The sequence below is a fragment of the Peromyscus maniculatus genome, chromosome 2 (assembly GCF_049852395.1).
Source record: "Peromyscus maniculatus bairdii isolate BWxNUB_F1_BW_parent chromosome 2, HU_Pman_BW_mat_3.1, whole genome shotgun sequence".
Classification (NCBI taxonomy): Eukaryota; Metazoa; Chordata; class Mammalia; order Rodentia; family Cricetidae; genus Peromyscus; species Peromyscus maniculatus.
Window position 1 is genome coordinate 85,329,004 of NC_134853.1, and position 22,905 is coordinate 85,351,908.

Here is a 22,905-nt window from a genome sequence, read left to right on the forward strand (position 1 = left end):
ACCCCTAGACTGTGGGGAGGGGGTCGGGAGGGCTGCACATAGTACTCGAAATTCCCCAGGCTGGGAACTCTCTGGACACCCTTCCTTCCTGCAGTGCTCAGAGAAGGGAAGGGTCCCATTTAGGCATCCATACAGGAGGCGGTGCCTTGGCCTGACCGTGACAGGCCACAGCTGGGGGAGGGTTCAGAGAAGGAGGGGAGGAAGCCGCATTAGACACAGTCAGCAGATGAGCAAGAGGGATCAGCTCGAGGCCTTGAGAGCATGGTGGGACCAGGGACCAGTGGACCCCTCTAGATGCCCCTTCCTATCCCGTCTACTCCTGACTGTGGCCTCTGAGCAAAGCCCTAGGGCATGACCCACCTCTGCTGGTGTACGTTGCTGGGCTGGAAGCCTGTGGATGGATTCTTACTGCAGGAAGTGGATGTGAAAGAAGCCAGCTGTCAGGGGCCTGGAAGATGGCCTGAAAAGTACAGTGCATGAAAAGAACAGTCTGAAGCCAGCATCTGCAGACTCCACTTGCCCATGCTCACCCCTCTGTAGTGTGACCTTGACCAAGTCTCTTGAACTGTCTGGGCACAACTTCTAGCCACGTCTGGAGGACCCTGGCGTCAAAAGGAGGGCTCTGATCCAACTTAGGAGGGCGCCTCTGTCCCTGAGGGGCCACGCCCACCCTCCATAGAGCCCCAGCCCAAAGGCTCTGCTAATGTCTAATGGGAGAGGTCCCTTGGGTTAGAGTGGCCCTAGAAGGTTCTCTGAAGGAGATGGCCTGACTCAAGCCTTGAGGAAGGGTCTAGTTTCTGCTGAGGGGTAGATGGACAGGACATTCTCCTTGAATGGTGGGGACAGCTGGGGCCAGGGAGAGAAAGTACCTGGAAGTTGGAGGAAAACAGTGTAGCTAAGTGTGGTGCTTGAGGGTCCAGGAGCAAAGGGCGTACCCTGAGCTCAGACAGGTCCGGTCCAAGCTGGCTCTGTCCTTAGCCATCTGAGCACCCTCTGAGTACTGGCTTGCTCATCTTCACAGCAGGGGTAGTGCTGGCACCTACCTAGGTTCATGGGATGATGGGATAAGGCAGGGGGCGTACTCATGCAGCCTCAGAATCCCAGGGCTCCCCTCTCGGAGGACGCCGAGCCGACGGAGCTGCTCAGCAGGGGCTGAGGAAGGAGCACACAGCGGGCAGCAGGATGGTGTCGGCAGTGTTGTTGGAAGAGGGGTGTTCATTTTCTCTCTCATCTCTTGTTTCTCTCTCTTCCCTTCTAGGGTCCTCCTGGGCCATACGGGAACCCAGGCCCACCTGGCCCACCTGGAGCCAAAGTGAGTATTACCAATGGGGTCTGGCCATGGGTGGGGCCTCACTTGGGGTGTGTCCCAGGAGCTCCTGGTGGAGGACTGTCAGGGGCTTTGTGGAGGATTCCCTTCCGGACTGTAGATACCCTGGTTTCTCTCTGCACTCTGTTCTGCACAGGGGGCTGGCTGTGCAGGACGAAGCAATGGTTTTAGCTTGTGGTTGGAGAGGTGGCAGCTTGGACCTGGAGGCTTTGAGGTGGGGGTAGGCAGAAAGGCAACCTGGTGCTTCACGGGGAGAGCCTTGACCTTGAATGTTTGATGAGGACAGAAGATTTACGGGTTGGGAGATATAGCTTCGGGAGGTGTGGCAGCTTTGAACTGGGAGAGGCAGGGAAAGATGGAAGTTTAGAAGACTGCTGATTGTGGTAGGTAGGACTGGGATGGGGACCAGGCTGAGCCAGGGAGAGGGGGGTTGTACTGGAGAGAGGTACAGCCTAGGGCAGAAGAAGTAGGGGAGAAAGGATGGAGATTGGAAGGAGATGGGACACTGGGACTCTCCGGCACCGGCCTGAGTGACAGCCTTCAGGCCAGAACAAGGACTGAGGTGACATCGTGTTTGTGAACCTGCGGCCCAGCCAGGGGTGGTCATGGGGAAGTGCTCTGAGCTGGAGATAGAGCGGGCATGGGGGTAGACCTAGGCTGCCACCTCTCCCAGGAGGCCTCTTGGAATACTCAGGTTTGTTTCTCATGAAGACGGTCACAGCTGGGGGCCTTTGATGATGACAGAGCCCTGGCTACTGAGCTCCTACATCAGGCAGAAGTCAAGGTTGTCAGGCTGTTATCTGGAGTAGTGTACGGGCAGCCACATTTGGGTCATGGGGAAAGAAGTTTCTGGAATGGTAGAAGAGAAGGGGGAGGCAAAAGTATGGAGCATGAGGTTAGTGAAATCCCCACTAGTGTGGGCAGGCCACAAAGAGCAGAGGATCTTTTGGCTCCCTGACTTCCTGTCTCCCTCTTCAAACCGGTCATGGAGTAACCAGGTGAGTGAGCAACAATCCTGGGCTTTGGGTGGCCAGGGTCCAGGGTCACTCTTTGCTAAGCCAAATGCAAAGGTGAATGGCATAAGGGAAGTTTAGCTGCCTGGCCTGGGTGGTGCTGAGTAAGCAATGACTGGCCTCTAAAAGCAGGCCCATGAGCCTCACAGAGTGGCCCCCGCTGGCCTATCAGAGTCTCTTGAAGGGGAAGACAGAGGCTACATATGGGGAGTCCTGGACGCACAGATATGCAGGACCAGTGTCCCATGCCTGAGTCCTTGTAAGGAGTTGCAGGTGCACTTGCCCCGGCCCCCAAGGTCTGTGACTCTCAGGACAGGCTGGATTGGGGTTCCTTCTCAGAAGGCAGGCGATGGGACCCTCAGGAATCCTGTGCCCAGCAGCTGCGGGGTGCACCAGGTTCTAACAAGGCCAGCAGTGGGGGTAATTGGCACCATGTTGTATTGTACCTCTCCCGATAGGCACTGTGTGTGTGCCTTACTCCCTTGTCTCATTTGATCCGTACTGACTAAAAAGAGAAGTGTGAGGACTCTACCCATTTACTGACGGAGAAGCTGAGGCAATGGGCAGGTGAAAACCCAGTGCAGGAACTTGTCCCGATGGATCAGGCAGAAAGGGTTGTTCCTTGGAGATGTTTGTTCGGCAGAGGCCGAAGGTCCGTCAGGATATTTGAATGAGTGGGATTGCCCTTGCCTGGCTCCCTCACAGCTGGTCCCTTGCTTGCAGAAGGGTGCTCTGTCAGCTACTCCCTCTGTCCCTTGCTGGCCCTGGTCACCCTCTGAGCACTGCAGGCAGCCTACCCCGTCCTGCCTAGGGATGTGCCGTGTGGCAAACGAGTCCCTAGTGGCCTCCCCCAAATGAAGGGTTTGGCACAGGGGCTGGTTCCCTAGCAGGCAATTCCTCCTACCACCCGGAGCCGGGACGTGTGGATGGGACTGGCTTGGTGGGCTGAGCCATGAAGTCGTTCTGTGCCGATCTCATATGGAAGATGTTGGCTTCAAGCAAGCCATGTACAACTGGTCCCAAGCCATGCAGAATGTTCTGCGTTGGGTGTAACCGGGGGTGTGAGTTCCAGAGAAGACCGTGAAGTGAAAGCTGCCTCTCCCACTGGGACTTCTGTAAAACACCACAGGCTATAAGGCAAAGGACACTGGCTGTGGGCACAGGGAGTGCCGCTGACTCAGGGCTGACCAGCTGGGTCAGAGACCTCAGTCTGCTGGGTCTGCCCTTGAGCGTGTGGTGTGGCCAGGTAGAGCTCCTTCTATCTGGATGGAGCCGGCGGCTTGGCTGAGACTCAAGGAGCAGAGAAGGTCATGAGTTTGGGTTGAGAGAAGGGCGTGTGGAGAGGGTTCTCATTGCTCATCAGGGCTCCTTTGGGCCCAGGAGGTAAGCTGATGGCCTCGCAGAGCTAGCCTTGCTCCAGGCCACTTAGCCTGGCCGGCTCCCACGTAGCTTGCTCTCCTGTTTTGGCGTGGCGTTAGCTTGCTCTGGGGCTGCCCATCTAGCCGTCATCATTCCTGGTTTACTGAGACCCTACCGCGTGCCGTTGACAGCTGTAGTGGCACAGAGCCACCAGCCTCTGGGAGGGGAGGAAGGGTCGGAAGATGAGCAGGAAAGGGAGGGAGGAAACAGAAGGGACTTTATCCTTCAGGAGAGACAAGCACCAAAGAGCTGAGGCGACAGAGCTGGGTCCCATGTTCAGGTGGAAGGCCGCGTGCAGTTGCCTGTGGAGTCTTGCCTGGGCTCCGGCAGAGCTGGGTCCCGTGTTCAGGTGGAAGTTCAGTTGCCTGTGGAGTCTTGCCTGGGCTCCACGGCTAGGCCAGGCTAGACCAGGCTCTATCCAACTCTGCCTTCTGCAGAGCCCTGTCAGAAAGACGGCCCCTCAGCTTCCTCTCAGATAAGGCAGGGCTCTGAGTGCACTGAGAGCTAGCCCAGGTTGGGGGGCAGCGTTGTGGACTGCGTGGCTCAGGGTGGAGTCACTGGGTAGATTCATTTATTCATCAGCTAGTGGTTGTACTTCAGGAAGGTACAGATGTTTAGAACACAGACTGAGGAACCTAATCGCCCAAGCTCACGTCCCCAGCTCTCTTCCCCCTGCTTCCCCGACCGTGGACAGATTGAACTTCTGTACTTTCCCCACCTGGAGAGTAGAGTGATTAGGGCAGCTGCTGATTCCTGTGAGGAGTGTCTAAGTCACCTGTGTTAGGCAGGGATCCTTTTCGAAGGACAATGGAGTCAGCTCATACCGGGCTCCAGCGTACAAGGCCCCAGATTGTCACAGTCCTGCTTTTGAGACCAGCAAGAAACAGAACATGCCCTTATGCTAGGGAATGGAGGAGCACACTGGTTGGGGCTCCTTGGATATCTGTGGAATGGGATTGATCTGACCCGGGGGTGAGACCTCCCTGCGGGCAGGAAGGTGAAGGCAGGGAAGGACCGGGGGCATTTGGGACATTCTCCGAGCTGCAGCAGGAAGGCAGGAATGGCTTCAGCAGGGAGGCACTTGGGAGGTTCCTGTCCTGCGCGGCTGCCCAGTACGCAAGGCTTGGCCTGAGGTCCCCAGGGAAGTGGGATGCTGGCCAGGGCAGGGCTGCTGCAGATCACAGCAGGTCAGGTGTGATGCTTGCCCCTGGTGGGGAGGAGATTGCCAGGAGGTCAGCAGTGGGTGGACTTCAGTCCACAGAGAAGGTGGAGTCTGCTTCTTGGGGCCAGCGAAGGACGCATCCCCAGCCTGCCACTCTGTCCCTGGTCTGGCCTGGTGAACTAGTCAGGGTGAGTATGGATACTGTGGATAGTCAGGGTCCAAGGGCGCAGGGCTTTAGAACTGGTCAAAAGTGGGGTAGAACAGCCGTGGGAAAGAGCTCTCTCCCGTGGTGACTGAGGGAGGACACATTCATCAAGGCAAACACGGAGAGGTCCTGAAGAGACTGGGGAGAGAAGCCACCACCGGCCGTGGCTCCTGGCCAGCGATGAGCACTGTGTGTGTTTGCAGCAGTGGCGGACGAGGAGCCTTGGAGAGCTTCCCTCACTTTGTAGGGCAGATGTTATCACTCCCATTCTACAGGGGAGGAAACTGAGGTTACATTTCTAGTGGGTGGCAAGGCCAGACTCGCAGAGTCTGACACCAAGATCAGACGCAGAGTCACAGGGCGCCTGAAGCCTCCCACTCTTGGGCTATCCAATTCTGCCTCCATGTGTCGTGTGTGGGATGCGGTTTTCTCTCACAGAGGGGGCAGTCTGGACCTCCTCACCTAGCGTTCCAGTCACAAGCATTTCCTGCTGTGAATGTTTGACCTTGAGTGTGTTCTAAGGGCTGGTGGCGGGCACCCTGTCAACGTTCTTACCCTGTTCTTTCTCTCACTGCTTTCTCTATGCAAAACTAATTTCTGCTAATATAAGTGTAACATCTTGAAGAAAACGACTATACCTGAGTGTTGGGATGTCTAATTATTTTATTAGGATAGATTTATAGGAAGCAGAGTTCCCAGCATGGACTCAGGAGCCAGCGGGGCCCCAGTTTGAGTTCTGATTACCCCCCTGTGCTGCGTGTGTGACTTGGGCTAAGTTATTTCAAATCTCCAGACCTGGCTTCCATCTCTGTGAATAGGAGCTGCTCACACCTCACTGTATTGTTCTCAGGACTGAACTGTGTGTGTTTATGTATGTCATGGTATGCATAGGCGTGCGCAAGCAGCATGTGTGAATAATTTATAACATGCCTGTACAGAAAAGTGGAGAGCGCCTTGCTGTTAATGGCTTAGTCACTGCCTTTGGGGGTGGGGGGTTGAGCTAATGCTGGACGCGCATTAGAGGAAGATGCTGAAGAGACAGCTCATTATTTTCGCTGATCGTCTATGACATATTTTTCCTTATGTCTGTTTGAAATGTGTTTCACCACTTGTAATTGTTTTATTGGGGGTGGGGATGGGATGTTGTCTTTGTTATGGACATGTAAAAATTATTCATATATGGAAATTATGAAAGCTTCACCTACTTAGAAATATTTTCCTGATTTATTCATTGCCCATGAGACTATTTATTCATGGTGATTTTCACACATGGAAGTGTTATTCTTTTTGTAAAAAAAAATTATACTAATAGGACTGGGGAGATAGCCCATTTAGTAAAGAACTTGGGAATCTGAGTCCGATCTCCAGAGTCTCTGTTTAAAATGTTTATAATCCTAGTGTTAGGGAAACAGTCAGAGGATCCCTGCGTGGGGCTTGCTGGCCAGGCAGCCAGGGCAACTCAGTGATATCCAGGCCAGTGAGAGGCTCTGTCTTAAAAAACAAAACAAAACAAAACCAAAAAGACACACCTGAAGAATCATAGCAGAGGCTGTCCTCTGGTCTACACATACATGTATACACATGTGCACACACACTTGCACATACACACACATTAACAATATTAACATGTTTAACAAATATAATGAGTCAAATGATTTGGAAAAGGTACTACTGGTTAGTCTGGGTCTTTCTCTTTAAAATTTTAAAGTTTTAATTTATTGCTATTAATATTACTATGTATGGTTTTTGCATGCATGCATGCATGTGTGTGTGTGTGTGTGTGTGTGTGTGTGTGCGTGCGCGCATGTATTCATGCCATGGTATGGTTTGAAGGTCAGAGGACGACTTCGTGGAGTCAGTTCTCTCCTTCTAGCTCTACATGAGTTCTGAGGTTGAACATAGGTTGCCAAGGTTGCACAGCCTTTCCTGGCCGAGCCGTCTCCCCACCCTGTTTATTCTGGAGGTCCTGGGAACTGAACATGGTCCTGTGTATGCTAAGCACGTGCTCTGTCATTCACCTGCAGCTCCAGGCTTATTTTATTTTTTGTTTTTGTTTTTTCGAGACAGGGTTTCTCTGTGTGGCTTTGCACCTTTCCTGGAACTCGCTCTGTAGCGACCTTGAACTCACAGAGATCCGCCTGGCTCTGCCTCCCGAGTGCTGGGATTAAAGGCGTGCGCCACCACCGCCCGGCCTGGCTTATTTCATTTTTACACTTAAGATTTTTCTCTCCTTCCTGTGTTAGGATCAGATGTGTTCACTTTTATTTCTAGTCATTCCACAATATCATTTGTACTCAAACTTCTCAAGGCATCTGGAATTAATCGTGGTGGGGCTGGGATGTGAACTAGCATGCTAACATTGCTTTCCCTTGTAGTTGGTCATTATTGAACAGCCTTTGCTCTTGGTGGCTGTTGTGGGGTAGACCAGGGTCTGTTTCAGGCCATTTGGTGGTGTTTCATTGACGTTTGTCCATCTGCATGCTAGTGAAATACTATTTATATGACATTTACCATCTTTATAGTATGTTTATGTGTTTCCCCTCCTTGCTTCATTTCAAATATTTCCGACTTCTTTTTCTGTTAAATGAATTTTATTTCCAGTCTCATTTAAAAGGCTTTCTTTCTCTCTTTTATCTGAAACTGTATTAAGTGATGTATTAATTTGTGAAGAGTTAGCATCTTTAAAATGTTAAGTTTTCCTATCCACTACACACATGGTATGTCTTCTGGTTTGGTTGAGGCTTTTAAACATCTTGCAGTAAACTTTTATAGTTTTTATTGCATACTCCCTGCACATTTATTATTCAGTTTATACTCAAAACCTAATGCTCTGTGGCTGCTATTCTTTCTGCTGGCTCTCAGTTACCGAAAAGAACTTTTTATTTTTGCCCATTTTGTATGTAGTTTATGACCCTGCCTATTCTCTCTTTACTGCAGTATGTTGTCTGTTCTGCTCATGCTTCAGTTAGTTCTCCTGACTCTTCTAGACACGAAGTCATGTTTGCAAGGAAGGATGTACTTTTTCCCCTCCTCCCTCTATTTGTTTTTCCTGCTTTATTGCATTGGCTGGGACTTCTGAACCTATGAAACAGTAATAGCCACAAAGGAAATCTTCAGCGGAAGTCCCAGGACCTGGCCAGATGTGGCTCCTGGTTCTCCTGAGACCCCATTTGTTTATTCATGAACTGATTTATGATGCTGTCTCTGGGCCAAGCCCTGTACTGTATACTTGAGGTCACAGAGGAGTTATGTAGAATACCTCCAGTCTAGCATTTCTTGATCCTTTGTCTTTCTCTGTCTCATTGCCTTTCTGGGCCTGAGTCACAGAGAGCCCTTAGTTCTCCACTCTTCTTCCTGAAGAGATGAAGCCCAGCACAGTTCCCATCCCCACCAGAGTCTTAACACCTAACATTCGTGTTTTACCTTCCGATGTAGTCTATTTGGCTGTAAGGCTTCATGAACTAGTCCAAGCAGAGGCCATCCATCATGTGGCTTGCTCCAGGTTGCCATGTGACTTGCTCCACATCACCATATGGCTTGCTCCAGGTCACATGGGCTTGTTGACTGAAGAACTGGGTCTAAGGATCAAATCCCTGCCCTCAACACATAAAGGATTCATAAAACACCATCTATTGTTTAAAGGATTCATAAAACACCATCTTTTTTTTTTTTAACTCTCATTGGCAACTTTGTAGGCATCTGGCTGGGCAAAGGAGGTGTGTTTAGCCCATGGTCCACAGGCTGCAAAAGGTCAAGGTTAGCAATGAAGGAAGCTAACACAATTATAAACTTACTTAAAACGTATGATTTTATGATTTTTTTTTTGAAACTCATTTGTGTAGCTCTCAGGTGTGAACTTTGTAGATGACAACAAATTGTTGCAGCGTCAGAAGGTAGAAGCCACCAGTCAAGTCTCATCCTAGAAGCCATCATTGGTCTAGACAGGGACACCTTAGCTGAGCCTCCTTGTCGTCTATACAGCCTCAGCTTAACTGCTGTCCTTTCCGGGCTTTACCTACCTCTAGGCAAAGCTCTCGCCTCATCCTGCCCTCCACTTAGCACGGGGGTGTAGATTTTCACTGCCTGTGCTGTAAGGTAGAGAGCTTACAACCAGACTTCCTGACCCTAAATCCCACCGACCTTGTCTGACCTTGGACAAGTGGCAACTGTTCGATCTGCCTTCATTTCCTCTTCTGTAGAATGGAGCTCATGAACGTTGCTCCTTCATTCATGAGGAACGTTTAATTTGGAAGTTAAACAAAATCATATGCATGCAAGGTTAGAAGACTACTCACTAAATGTTAGGCTGCTGTGATTGGTCTCTCAGGTTTCTCTCCCAAGGGGCCTGACTCCTGTGCCTTATTCTCTACCATAGCATTCCTGATGTTCAATACCACATCTGGTTTGTAGTGAAAGTTCTGGCTCCTGGATCCTGGCTTGTAGTGAATGTCCATTCTTGTTAATCCATCTTTGGACAGAGATTATATCCAAGCACTCTTGCTGAGATATCCATCAATAACCAAGGAGTCCTGGCCAGGGAGCCAGTCTGTCATGGCTTTGGGTATTAGTCTTTAGACTCTGTGAAGAGAGAGAACAAGTAGTGTTCCCAAAGACCGATTCCTATGAGTCTTGTGTGCCGGCTCCTCTGCCAGCTGCAGACCACGGTGGGCATGGTGGGGTGGGGTGGAGGGGGGGAGACAATGTCTGTCCTTTTTTGGCCACAGGAATCCTTGGTAGCTGGGTAGCCTGTGCCAGGCCTTGCAGGCACTGTGGACATAAAAGGCATGGAGCGGGGCTTCTGATTTAGAGGGTGGGAGAATGTCTCAGAGGGGTGGCCATAATGTCAGGTGCATCTGGAGGTGGGGTTCTGAAGAAAGCCCCTCTCCCCTGGGGTGCTCAGGGTGACAGAACTAGGGTTCTGTCACCAACCAAGGAAGGGCTGGCCATCACATTGGGGCAGCTGGCTGGAGAACTGGTAGAGGGAAGAACCTCCAGGCTACAGACAAAGGCTTTGATGTCAGCCGACCTACAGCCTACCTGCTGGGTCAGCCCAGGCTGTGATGGCTTCCCTAAACCCAGTCCTGCCCCTCATTGGAAGCAGAGAGTTGGTATGAGAGTCTACCTCACAGTGGGTGCATCGTAGGAGAGCAGACAGAGAGGTTCTTTCCAGCCCAGATCAAGGTGGTTGCTGGTGGAGATGGACCAAGTTAGGATTTGGGAGGCCTGAGTTCTGACAAAGAAAAGACTTAATGGGAATTAAGTAGAGTTGGCCAAGCCACCCTTTCCATATGTCACAGACATTATTCCCGAGAAGCCGGTCTCCGTATGAGTGTGCACGTAAGCTGCATGGTCCCTTTTAGAGAAGCGAGGAAACCAAGGCTTAGAGAGAAGACCTTGCCTGCGGTCCTACTGTGAGCCCATGGCTGGCCCAGGGCTTCCACCCAGGAGTGCTGACTCTGAGCTCACTGAGGCTAAAAGGCCAGGGAGCTTGGGCAGAGGGGACAGGAGTGGGCTGAGAGTTCCTAGCATTCTCTTGCAGGTGAGAGCTCTCTCTCTCTGTCCCTGTGAGATGTAGCTAGTGAGCTCTTTGGCTTTTGTGCTGACCCAGGCTCTAGGGACCAGGATCCTTGTGACAGAACCCTCTCATGTTCCAGGAATGGGCAATGCTTGCCCCAAATGGAAACTTGCTATTACTATCATGATCTCACCAGTGCCCCCCCATCTCCACCCCCCTCCCCCCATGGGCTCCCACAGACCTGGAAGTCAAGGTTTAGGGGTCCAGTCTCAGTTCTGTGTGTCTTATCCTGAGTGCCTGAAAACTCTTGCTCTTGGTCTCAGTGTCCTTGAATGTATTTTGGGGTGATAGGGTTCCCTATTCTCAGCCTAGAGTGCGAGTCTAATGCAGTGTGTAGGTAAGAATGGCCTTCAGTGTGTGATCCTCGGGCTATTATTGGTGGTCAAGGAGGCAAAGGCAAATGTCAGCTTTATGGAAAAATGACAGGGTCTAGGTGCCTTTGGCTGTGTCTCTTAGAATCCCCTGAGGCCCAGGAAAAGGCAGCCAGCAACACATGGGCAGACGGGTCACGTGCGGTGGCCGGGAGCTGGGCGTCTTAAAGCATGCTGCTGGTTCTAGGGTGGTTCTCCCTGTTGGGGGAGGGTCTGGTGGCAGGACGTGAAAGCCATGTCTGGAGGGTGTGTGGTTGTGGCTGGTGACAGTGGATGGAGTGGAGAAGGTAGGCAGTGATGACGGACTGACAGGACATGATGCACGTGACACCTTTCTTGTGGGCTTGGCTGGTGGCAGGAGAGTGGAATGGGAACTGCCTGGGGCCAGATCACGGAAGACTTGGGACGTGAGAAGGAACTTGGAGTCATGTAGTCGGAAGGAAGCAGTGGATGGTGTTGGAGTAAGAGAGTCACAGAACGGAGGGAGGGTTACGTGGGTGGAAACAGGCCAGGTAAGGGAAGAGAACGGTGCATGCAGTCCGTGTGGAGATGCTGCTCAAGGTGACATGGTGACCAAAGAACTTACTTTTATTTCAGGGACAGAAAGGGGACCCGGGACTCTCACCAGGACAGGCTCATGATGGGGCAAAGGTAGGTTCCAGGAACCCCGGTACTCCACCCTCCCCTGAAGCCCCCCAGGAAGAGACTGCACATGAACCAGGAGGCATGTAGTCCTGAAAAGTGGAAGTGATTTGGTGTTTTCCTTGAAGGGCTTGGTCTATCCCAACACTGAGACTGTGACCATTCTCAACCTCACCTTCCTAGGCTACAGCTGGTGAAGAGAGAGAGAGAGAGAGAGAGAGAGAGAGAGAGAGAGAGAGAGATCAAGAGAGAGAGAGAGAGAGAGATCGAGAGAGAGAGAGAGAGAGAGAGAGACAGAGAGAGAGAGAGAGAGAGAGAGAGAGAGAGAGAAGGTTTGGTCTCTGGACAGCCCTTGGTAAATGCCCTTTCACCCAGTGCCCCATAGCTTTATGTGATGCTTGCTAGTGATGCTGCCATACAGAAGCTTCCTGGCCTTCAGTGCCCCGGAAACTCCTAACTGACCTTCAAAGCCCTTGCAAGTGCTCATTGGAGCAGAGAGACCTGGAGTTTCCAGGGGGTGGGAGGTGAAAGTGCCAGGTACACAGACTTTCTATCTCCCTGGGGCTGTGAATGTAAATGGACTGCTTGCAGAAGAGAAAACACTTAGGCCAAAGGACCTCCTCTATCCCCAAAGCATCCACCTCCCAGCTGAGCAAGGACCCAAACTCCACCATGATAATCACAGGCCGCACATATCATATTCTAGAGTCTAGAGGAAGGCACTCAGGTCTGTCTGGCTTCCATCTGGGCCTTGACGATTATATCTCTACATCTCCAGCCAGCTGCTAGGTATAGATACACACACACACACACACACACACACACACACACACACACACACACACACGCACACACGAGATGGGGGAGGGGTCCTTCCTTTGATCTTTTCTCATCACAGGAGGCTCACTTCTTCATACCCCACTGCCTAGTATTACCTCCCAATAGACCTGTGCCAAGTGACTCAGTCCCAGGACAGTGCCCATGCCTAATCCCTCCATCCTCATAACCTTCACCAGGGCAGATAGCCCTAGACTGAAAACGAGAAAGCCGAAACTCCAGATGAGTGCCTTGTGGCAGAGGGGCCTATGGGCCTTTCCTCTGGTCCTGCATGGCAGAAACACCTCCTGCTTGGTGACCGCCATCCCCAGGGATGGCAACATGGTTCAGGAGATGAAGAGAGCCAATCAGCGAGGGGTAGAGAGTGGGCTTAACCATGCCTTTAAAATCAGAATCCACTCTCCAAACGACGTCTTCTGCTTAAGCCACAGGTGGCGCTAGTGAGTTCAGGGAGTTGAGGCTGGGTGACCCCACCCATTTTCCTGCTCCTACCTTGTTCAGTGAGCACCATGTCTTCTCTGAAGACTTCAGGCCTCAGCGAGCCTCTACAAGTGGTTGCAGCCATTGGAGCTGGAGGCCACACTCTTCAGTTCCTCACCTAACTCCCTTGTCTGTGTCTTACAGGGCAACATGGGCTTGCCTGGGCTCTCCGGAAATCCAGGACCCTTGGGACGGAAGGTAGGTCTTGGTTCTCTCCTTGGCTTCAGCCATGGGCCTGCCAGCAAACTTGGCCTTCAAGCAGAAGCCCTGTGGGCCACCTGTGCCTCCTGGTTGCGGCTGGGTTCCCTAGGCACAGAGCCTGTTGGCAAGCAATGAGAGGTTTCTGAGTCCCCGGGTGGGCTGGGGTTGGGAGCCTGTTGGTGTGAAGTGGATCTCCTGTGGTTAATGAGGTGTGACTAAAAGTGTGTCTGGCTCACTCTGTCTCCCAGAGCGGCAAGCCTCAAGGGTGCTTAAGGTGGTTAGCGCACTGGCTGAGCGGCTTTCGACCTGGGTCTTTCCTCATGTGCAGTGAGGACAGCAGTTCTTATCAGTCCCTCACTGCCTGGGGGTGGCTGTGTGACTCAGGGGAAGGGTCCGGGTTCCACTCGTATCCTCTGAGTCTGAGACACCCCTCACGGGTGGGCTGTAGACAAAGGGATGCGCTCTGCAGAGGACCCACATTCTCTGTGTGTCCCGTGTGTTATGCTAACCCATGCCCGCCACCATCCTCAGCCACTCTAGGTCTGCTCTTGCTTGTTGTTGGTGAGGCTTCTGCCATTTTCCAGAATGGGCTTTCCAGAGGCCTTGGACTCCTTTCTCCCTGTCCCCAGCTGCCATCCTTTATGACGAATTGTGCCTCCTCTTGTAGCCTTTCTGGAGCAGACTTTGGGTCAACATGGCCTTTGCTCAGGGACACTTGGCCCATCTTAGTTATTTTCAGCCCCCAGTCTTGCTTCATTGGGAAGCGCATTGGTCTGTAACTCCGGTTCTTCCTCCTGGCACAACATGCACCTTTTGTGCAGCAGGTGTTCCAGACATGCAGGAAAGACAATAGAAGCCAGAGGGCAATCACTTTTTAGGAAGATTCCCTCACTCCTGAAGAGCTGTCCAACAGACATGTGTGCCAAGTGTTCACTTCCACTCTGGTTCCCAGATGTGGCCCCAGCTGCTTGCTCCCTAGACCAGTCATCTGGTCTTCATCGGGACAGCCAGGGTGTCTCCTGGCTCCAAGCTGCTCCTTACTCTGAGGATCCCCATGGCACAGGGAATTTGGAAGGTCATAGCCATCACCTCCACTACCCTCTGTGGCCGAGCAGGCCATACCTTAAACTTCAGAGGCCAGCCTGGCCCTGGGATAGTACAGTGTTTGCTGGCATGGCATGCCTACTGCTCTGCATGCACCTGGCCTGTGTTCTGGCACTTTCTGGTGGAGGAGCTAGGAAAGGCCCCTTCCGTCTGACTCATCAAACAGCCCATGGTGGCCTCACTTTGAAGGGGTAGGAAGGTAGCAGAAAGGGTGGAGAAAACACAGACTTGTGCTACCGCCTACTTAGGATTCTGGGGCTCGCTGTGCTCAGCAGATGGCCAAGGACTCTGACAGCCCCTGCTCTCCTGTTCAGGGTTGGGTATCTTCCTAGTTAAGGGAGCTCCTCCTGTGGCTGGCCATGTACTCTGTGCTCCTCCTTGGCCCTAGCCCAGGCAAACACATGTGAGCAATTGCCACAGAGCCTTGGCCTAAGACAGGCCGACTGTGTCACCCACATACTGTGCAGAGCACAGACAACTCGGGCCCTGAGATAGGGACCCCCTTTAGTGGCGGCATCAGGGAGGGGAATGAATGGCTTGGGATCCTGTTCCTGGGCTTATCCCTATAAGCAGTCCCCATCTCTGGTGACTGTGGCAGCCTCCTGCTCCAGGGTGACCGTGTCTTCTCTGTGGGAACCCCGAGGAGAAGGAACACAGGTGAGCAGAGGTGAGGTCAGCTGTCTGCGGCATTGAATTTTGGTTTTTACCATTCATCCATTCGTTCATGAAGTGAGAATGTATTGAACACCTACTGTGTGCTGGGCCTGTGCTGTACGAACACAGCACCTGCCGCACAGAGTTTCCTTCACTGAAGGGCAGAAAACAGGAAAATGGTAAAGATCTCAGGTGAGTTGGAGGATAGGAAGGGCTGTGGAGAAAGTGGCCAGAGAGAGTTCAGGCTGAGAGAGCGTCAGTGGGAGACAGGTGGCAATTAAAAGCATCGGAGGGTGTGACTAGGGCTACCTCCGTCAGTCAAATGCTTGCCACCTAAGCCTGAAGAGCTGAGTTCAGTTCCTGCACCATGTAGAAAGCCATATGTGTTCGCATGAGATTGTGATCCCAGTGCTGGGAAGACGGAGACAAGCAGGACTCCAGAACTCACTGTCCAGCAAGCCTGTTCTAACCAGCAAGTTCCCGGGCCCTCTTAGATGCCCTGTCTCAAAACACAAGCTGAACAATACAAGCTGGATGTGGTGGCACACACCTATAATTCCAGTACTTGAGAAGCAGAGGCAGATGGATCTCTGTGAATTTGACGCCAGCGTGGTCTGCGTAGAGAGCTCCAGTGTAGCCAGGACTTCATGGTGAGACCTTGTCTCTAATATAAAATAAACAAGAAGGACATCCCTGTCCTCCACATGCATGTACACATAGGTACATATGTGGATATGTATTCATACACTTGAACACACACACACACACACACACACACACACACACACACACACACACACACAAATACACACGATGCTGTCTCACAGAGTGAGGCAAGACCATGCCCATTTCATAGCTAAGAAGACTGAGGCCCAGCTAGATTTTATTTAGTCACGCACCCTTCCTGTTAGTCAGTACATGGGAACTTGTGCTCCACACCCTTGGTTGACCCTGGTGTTGAGCCACAGGTGAGGTTGTCAGGGCTTCAGGGTATGTTCTGCAGTGGTGGCCTTCGACCCTGCTGAGTGTCAGGCCAGGTACTAGACCCAGGCAAGAGAACTTCTGAAAGGCCTCAGGTGGGTTCCACATGCAGCCAAGATCCAGACTCACCGACTTAAGGGAGACACCTTCTTACCACAAGGCTTACCACTGAGACTCAACCAAGAGAGGAAGGACCCGCTGAGTTCACATTCAAAAGAGGCTTCTTTATGAGAAAGCTCATGGGAATGGAATTCGATGGAGTCCCAGCTGTGTCCCCTGTGGTTGTGATGGGGGTGAGCCACTTCCACATGCTGAACCTCCATTGTCCAGGGGACAGTCGGGAGGTCAATGGGATCTTGTCGTCCCAACACTCACACAGGGCTGGCACATGGCGGGCACCGTATGTACTGACTGACTGATCGACTGAATCATAACGATGGTCGTGAAAGAGGAGCAGCTAACGAATTCTGGCTCCCTGGTATCATTAATCCTCTGGGGGGTTCACAGCTCACCAGACAAGCTGCCCTCCCCCCCACCCCCCCCCACCCCCCGCCCACTGCACGGGTCCTGCCTGTTGCCTTTTTGTGGACGTGGACCAGTGCTTCACTGCAGGAGGTGACTCTGCCCTCCCGGCCAGGAAGGTCCACAGACATTTATGCATCGGTTTGTTTGAGCCGGGGTCTTACTCTGGGCCCAGACTGGCCTCAAACTTGCAGTGATCCTTCTGTGCCAGCGTCTAGTACTAGGATAGCAAACATACAGCCTCGCTTACCCTCCGGAAGGTGGGAAAGTTTTGGCTGCTCACATGTAGGAGCTGGATATGCTCCTCAGTTCTGCAGAGCACAGGGCAGTCCCAGTGCCCCGTGTGCATGAGGTCTGAGGCTGAGTGGTCTGTGGCATGGTCCCTTACCAGCGCCCTTGGCTTCCAGCCTCCCGGGGTTGCTTTCTGGGTGCCCCTGGCCTGACCTCTCCACATCCATTGTTAATGCTCCTTGCTTCTCTTCTCCAAGACCCTCTTCCCTGAGTCTCTCCCCAGCACCCCCAACGGTTCCCACCCTCTTTTCTCGGACCCTTTGGCTCATCTTTGGAGCCTCCTCGGGATTCCCCACTTCCTGGCTGTCGAATGCCTCACTGACACCCTCAGCACGTTTCTCCACCTGGAGCAGCGCGCTGAAGTCAGAATCCCACCTGACTGTTGTAGCTTCCCTACATGAGGTTCAGGGCACACTGGGCACCTCCGTCTGCCTGGCTCCACCCCTCCCCTTCTCCCGTTCCTCTGGCTGACATCACCCATTGATCTGTCTTGCCAAGACCTGATAACAGGCCTCTGTGCCTTACTTAGCACGCCGCCAGGCAGACATGACTAACGCGAGGAAGCGGGTATACTGAAAGCCATTTCTGTTGTCCACCTCAGTTCCCCAGGCTCCTCTGGGGGTCACTGGCTCTCCCGTGCTGTCCAGGTGGCTCTGCCCTCAGAACGATGGAATACAGGTGGAGGGCAGAGATGCTACCCCTGCCTTTCTGAGCACCCAGCTCCATGCTGGGGCTCTTTCGGCCTGTTCCCACTGGCCTCTCTCCTGCCGTGGTCCATTTCTGCCCCCATCTCTGCCCCACCGCCATACTCAAGGTACTGTGCGACCTCCCCAAGCTGAGCTCCATCTCAGGCACTCAGTTCTTTGCCCACATTCTTCTTCCTGTGCCCTTGGTGTCCCTACCCCCTTCTTGAAAGGTAGTGATCACATTGCTTTTGTTCAGTGTTATGTCTGCTACTGCCTGTCCCCTGGGCTTTGGCCGTTTCTTCGCTCAGGCTCAGCAGATGTTTGTTGAATGAATGAATGAGCTACATGAGAAGTAGACCTCCCTGCCTTCTCTTCCTCAACTTACCACCAAGTGGGGTTGGATGTCCTGTGACCCGTCTGATATTTCTAGACGACCCACTGATTTCAGAATCCTCTAACAAGTGGAGCCCGGAGGGCACGTTGACAGATCAGTTTGGGAAACTGAGGCTCAGAGAGGCTTTGTCTCATCCAGCGTCTTCCCCTTTGACCCTCTGTCCTACTCTCTGCTGCTGGGGTGTGGGCTGCTGGGGTGGCAGGTGAGTTCCCATGGGCAGCCCTTTGTGTCTGAGCAAGACTGCGGAGCAGTCTGGCCACACACCGGTGTCCAGACCCCCAGGCAGGGACAGGATCCCGTCCCTCCTTGCCTGGAGTCCAAATAGCACCCCACTGTCTGTGGCAGGGTGAGGTGATGTCTGGTTCCTCCTCGTGCACTGTAAGCAGTGATTAATCTGGCTCCCAAACCAAAATAGAGCGCGTGCTGTATTATAAACACGGGGCCTGCGGAGGCCCGTCTGCCAGGCAGCCAGCGGGCACAGCTCTTCTGTAGCACCTCTGCCTCCCTCCCACCTGGCACCTTTCACCCACACTGGAGAAATCACTGCCCCGCGGCTCCCTTGTGGGATGAGCTGGCCCCGTAATTGCCAGGGCCAGGAGAAGATAATGGTTTAGAATCTCACAGTGCGCAGCCCTGTCATTGAAAACTGTTTGGTAAACACTGTGGGGGGGCGGGGGGGGGCAGCCAGGGAGCCCCCTCTGCACCCCCACCTCCCACCTTGACCGTGCTTGTCTGCGCCGTTCCCACCAGCCTTCGAAGCACATGCTCACAGTCACAGTCAAGACCCTCTGGGGTTCACTGCTCAGGACAGCTCAGCCCAGCACAGGGATCTAGAGCTTAGAGAACTGTCCAGCCTTGGCCATAGCTTCCTGCCAGATAGTCTCCCCCTGGGACCTCAGCTTCCTCATCGGTCCAGGGAAGCAGGCGGTGGTTGAACCGATGACTTTGGTCCCGTCCGATGTGGGTACTCCAGCATCCTGCTACTGACCTTTGCCCTCAGGATGTTGCTGTGACTCAGTGGCTCTGTCTCAGAGAGATGCATCTTTAAGGGGACCTTTCTTGTCCTTCTGGGCTGGTCCTAGCCCCAGTGATTGGTGGTAAAGGTCTGAGGGATTTGGGTAAAGGTGCTGTTCTAAGAAAGCTGTATGGCGTCAGGAAAGTCCCTCCCTCCCCGAGCCTGTTTCCTCACTGGTGTGTATAGCAGGTGATTCCTACCTCCTAAAAGTGATTCAAGGTGTTAGCGAGCAGGTGTGCTTAAGGCACCGGTGGTGAGCAGGCACAGGGTTAGGCTTCTGTCATTCTTTTTCTTCCAGCTCTTTCCTGGACGCAGGTTTGCTTAAACCTCATCTGGGATTTAACTGAACACGTCCCTTGTCTTTGGGGGAGAGCAATTGCTTGTGAACTGCTTTTCAGCAGAGTATCGAAGACTTGGGGCTCCCGCCTCACCCTACGGGCGTTGTTGCTCTTGGCCCCGTGAGTCTGTGGGCTGTTTACAGCGATCCTCTAGGCAAGCAGAGTTTGGCAGAGTGAGTTCAGAGAGGTGATCGCCCTGCTCGGTCACACAGCCAAGAGCACGTGGCTCACCTTGGTGCTTCTGTGGGAGAGAGAGTGCTCGGCTTCTTCCTCTTCAAGTCATGTTGTGCCAGGTCCCCGTGTCCCCAGGACTTCCTGTCCCAGCACCACTTGCTACTTCGACCTCCAGCTGCCTCTCTGCCCAATCCCTTGTTTCTTCTTCTCTGGTCCCGGGGGCCTCTGTGCCTTGAGGCCTTTGCACTCTCTGCTCCAGCCGCCTGGATGCCCTTTTAGGAGCCAGCTCCCTGTCCACCTCTCCTCCTGTCACCCATCCCTCGGCTGTCCCTGGAGTCACCACCCCTCCCTGTCCTCTGTCCCCTGACTTTACCTGTTCATGGCTCCTTTTGGTTATGGTAAAGATACATAGCATCAAATTTGCCGTTTCAACCAGTTTTCAGTGCGTGGGCAATGGTGTTCAGCACATTCAGGTAGTTAAGCAACTCATCTCCAGAACATATTCATCTTGCAAAACTGACACCTGCTACTCATTACACCTCATCCTCTGCCTTCGGCCACCCACAGTTATCTCTTCTACTTACTTTGTTTTTAGTTCCTTTCTAGGAATGTAAACTCCCAAGGCAAAGGATGTTGCCTGACTCTTTTTCTTCCCGTGGGGAAAACCCTGTGGGTCCACACACACTTCATTAGTGTTTGTTGAATGAGTAGTTGAATGGATGAATGAATGAATGAATGAGAAATAAAACAGTAGCTGCTGTTTTCTGAGGTTGCTGAATTCAGTGCCAGACTCCATGCTTGGTGGTTCCCACACACATCATGCCACCCAGGCACTGGCTCTTACCTCCGCATTGGATAACTTCTGAGGAAATCAAGGCTCAGAGAGATCGAGTCATTGACTCTGGCCACCCAGCCAACCCATTGGTAAGCAGTCCTGGAATCCAGATCAGTCTGTTAGAAGATCTTGGATCCTTCCGTCCAGCTGCCGGCTGTGGTCTGGGGCTCACCTTACCTATCCTGGCCTGTGGAGGAGTCTTCCCCATGGCAGGCCTTGATCTAGAGTGAGATGCCTCTCGTGGGTAGCAGTCTCTCTTGGCGTGAAATGATTCAGAAGCAATGCTGGGGAACTTCCCAAACCTCCCCACTGAGACAGAGTCTGCTATTTATAACGAGGACTGCCACTTCCTGTGCATCTTCAGGGTCCGGGATGTTGACACTCACCTGTGTGAGGCAGCATTTATGTGTGTGTAGAGCATGGGCATCTGGGGACTGGGACTGTGGATCAGTGCTTGCCCAGCATGCTAGAGCCCTGGGTTTGAGCTGCAGCACCACATAAACCAGCTGTGGTGGTGAAGGCCTGTGATCCCAGCACTTGGGAGTATAGGTGGGAGGGTCAGAAATTCAGCGTCATCCTTGTCTACATGACAAGTTAGAGACCAGCCTGGGCTGCATGAGACCCTCTCTTAAAAAAGGAAGGAAGGGAGGGAGGGAGGGAGGGAGGGAGGGAGGGAGGGAGGGAGGGAGGGAGGGAGAAAGAGAGAAAGAGAAAGAAAGAAAGGAAAAAAGAAAGAGGGGGAGGCAGGGAGAAAGAGGAAGGAAAAAAGAGAAAGAAAAAGAAAGAAAGAAAGAAAGAAAGAAAGAAAGAAAGAAAGAAAGAAAGAAAGAAAGAAAGAAAGAAAGAAAAAAAGAAAGAGAGAGAGAGAGAGAGAGAGAGAGAGAAAGAAAGGAAAAGGAAAGGAAAGGAAAGGAAAGGAAAGGAAAGGAAAGGAAAGGAAAGGAAAGGAAAGGAAAGGAAAGGAAAGGAAAGGAAAGGAAAGGAAAGATGAAGTGGGCAAAGTCTGCCAGGATCTCCACATGGCCCTGTGTCAAGAGCCTGGGCTGAGTGGCAGGCTCCTGTAGCCCTGGTCATAGACTCTCAGGGGTCCTAGAACTTGGAGTTCAAAGATAGCAGAACCGGAGGGACTCAGAGTTCCAGATCCCATCTGAGGTCCACAGAAGGGCGATCACCCACCCAAAGTGGCACAGATGAGTCAGAGACAGTGTCTCTTTTAGCAGAGCTCGGTGTGAGGGGCCTGCCAGGAGTCGGTGTGGTCCCACTGTCAAGTGAGGATGAAGAGTCAAGGCTGCCACTGAGCATCTGGGTGGCCTTCTCTTCCTTGGACTAGGAGCGGAGCCAGTGAGGAAGGAGACAGTGTCTCTGGGTGACATGGTCACGGTACATGAGCTGGAGTGGCTCCCGATGGCGTCAGGCGTCCTGAGTGTGCCATTCGACCTTGTCCCTGTTCCTCATGTGACAGGCCCTTTGCTCCTGTTTCTGACTGCCTCCAACTCTCTGGATTTCAAAGACAGGGTTGAAATGGGGACCACCGGGGCGTAGTCTCTCACCCTACCCCAATTCTCTGCTCTAACGAAAGACGATACCAGAGGATTCTGTGAACATCACACAACCTGCATTCGTGTGGGGAGTGTGTTCCCTGTCCCTGCCACAGAGCCTATTGCCTGATGCCAATTCTTCACCCCACAGGGACACAAGGGCCATCCTGGAGCAGCAGGGCACCCTGGAGAACAGGTGAGGCCTGTGTGCACGGCCCTGCACTGCCTATTTTCCCTTCTCCCGTCCTTGCTGGGTACCAGCCTGCTCCTCGGACTGAGATTCTCTGGAGCCCCCGAACAAGGCCACGGAACTCCCCCCTGCTCCCCCCCTTACCCAGCCAGCCACACTGTCCTGGAAGAGTCTGTGTCTGTACTGCCCAGCCCAGCCCAGGGCTGGCAGAAGCCCCTGGACTCTGGTTAGAGCCATGAATAGCTGGCCTGTCCCAGGCCATGTTAGACGATATTATCCCTTCCATTCGCCTTGGGGTTTGCAGGAATTCTGGTCTCCTGGCCCAAGTCAAACAGCAATCCTGCCAGGGGACGGCCAGCCAGGTCTCTTCTGTGCTTTCTTATTTTGAGCCTGGAGCTGAGGGCTTTGTCCCCAGAGCTGGTCTGACCAGTTTCTAGGGAGGTGGGCTTTGGGGCCCAGCAGACCCTGCTTGTTTCTTCCCCCTTGGCCTCACATTCTTGCCCCTCTCCTTGCCCATTATAGGCACCCTCCCCCACCCCCGGACCCTGACTGAGCTGCGCAGGGCCTCAGCTTTCCTAACGTTTCTCTCGTTCCTTTTCAGGGCCAGCCGGGACCTGCGGGCAGTCCAGGGGCCAAAGGTTACCCTGGCAGGCAGGTGCAGTATATGCTCTGGAAGCTATGGCCATGGTGGTGACCAGAGTGCCCCAAGCAGAGGGAGGCTGTGGGCTGGGGCCCCAAAGCTGCCCCTGGGGGTGGCCCCGAGGAAAGGGCTGGTCAGGCACTGGACCTGGCAGCCATGCTGCAGGCTGGGGGGGGGGGGTCTGTAGGAGAACTGGGGCTTCGAGAACGGCTTCCTGAGACACCTTCTATCCAGTCTCCCTCTGAGCCATCCCTGGTCCAACCCATTCCATGGATGCTCCAAAGAACAGCTGAGGCCCAAGACAGGACTGA

The 22,905-nt window shown here is 53.0% G+C and overlaps 1 protein-coding gene across 6 annotated transcripts in view; it reads left to right on the forward strand.

The window, feature by feature from the left end:
* The window catches only part of Col27a1 (collagen type XXVII alpha 1 chain), a 121,892-nt gene that overhangs the window by 20,939 nt on the left and 78,048 nt on the right, over nt 1-22,905 (forward strand). For all 6 annotated transcript variants that reach the window (XR_006069449.2, XM_042271274.2, XM_042271273.2 and 3 more), the window contains exons 5-9: nt 1,259-1,312; nt 11,670-11,723; nt 13,176-13,229; nt 21,916-21,960; nt 22,556-22,609. Coding sequence is in view for 5 of the 6 variants with exons in the window: in XM_042271274.2 (XP_042127208.1) it covers nt 1,259-1,312; nt 11,670-11,723; nt 13,176-13,229; nt 21,916-21,960; nt 22,556-22,609 (261 nt within the window). In the remaining variant the exon portion in view is untranslated. The remainder of the gene's footprint in view (nt 1-1,258; nt 1,313-11,669; nt 11,724-13,175; nt 13,230-21,915; nt 21,961-22,555; nt 22,610-22,905) is intronic.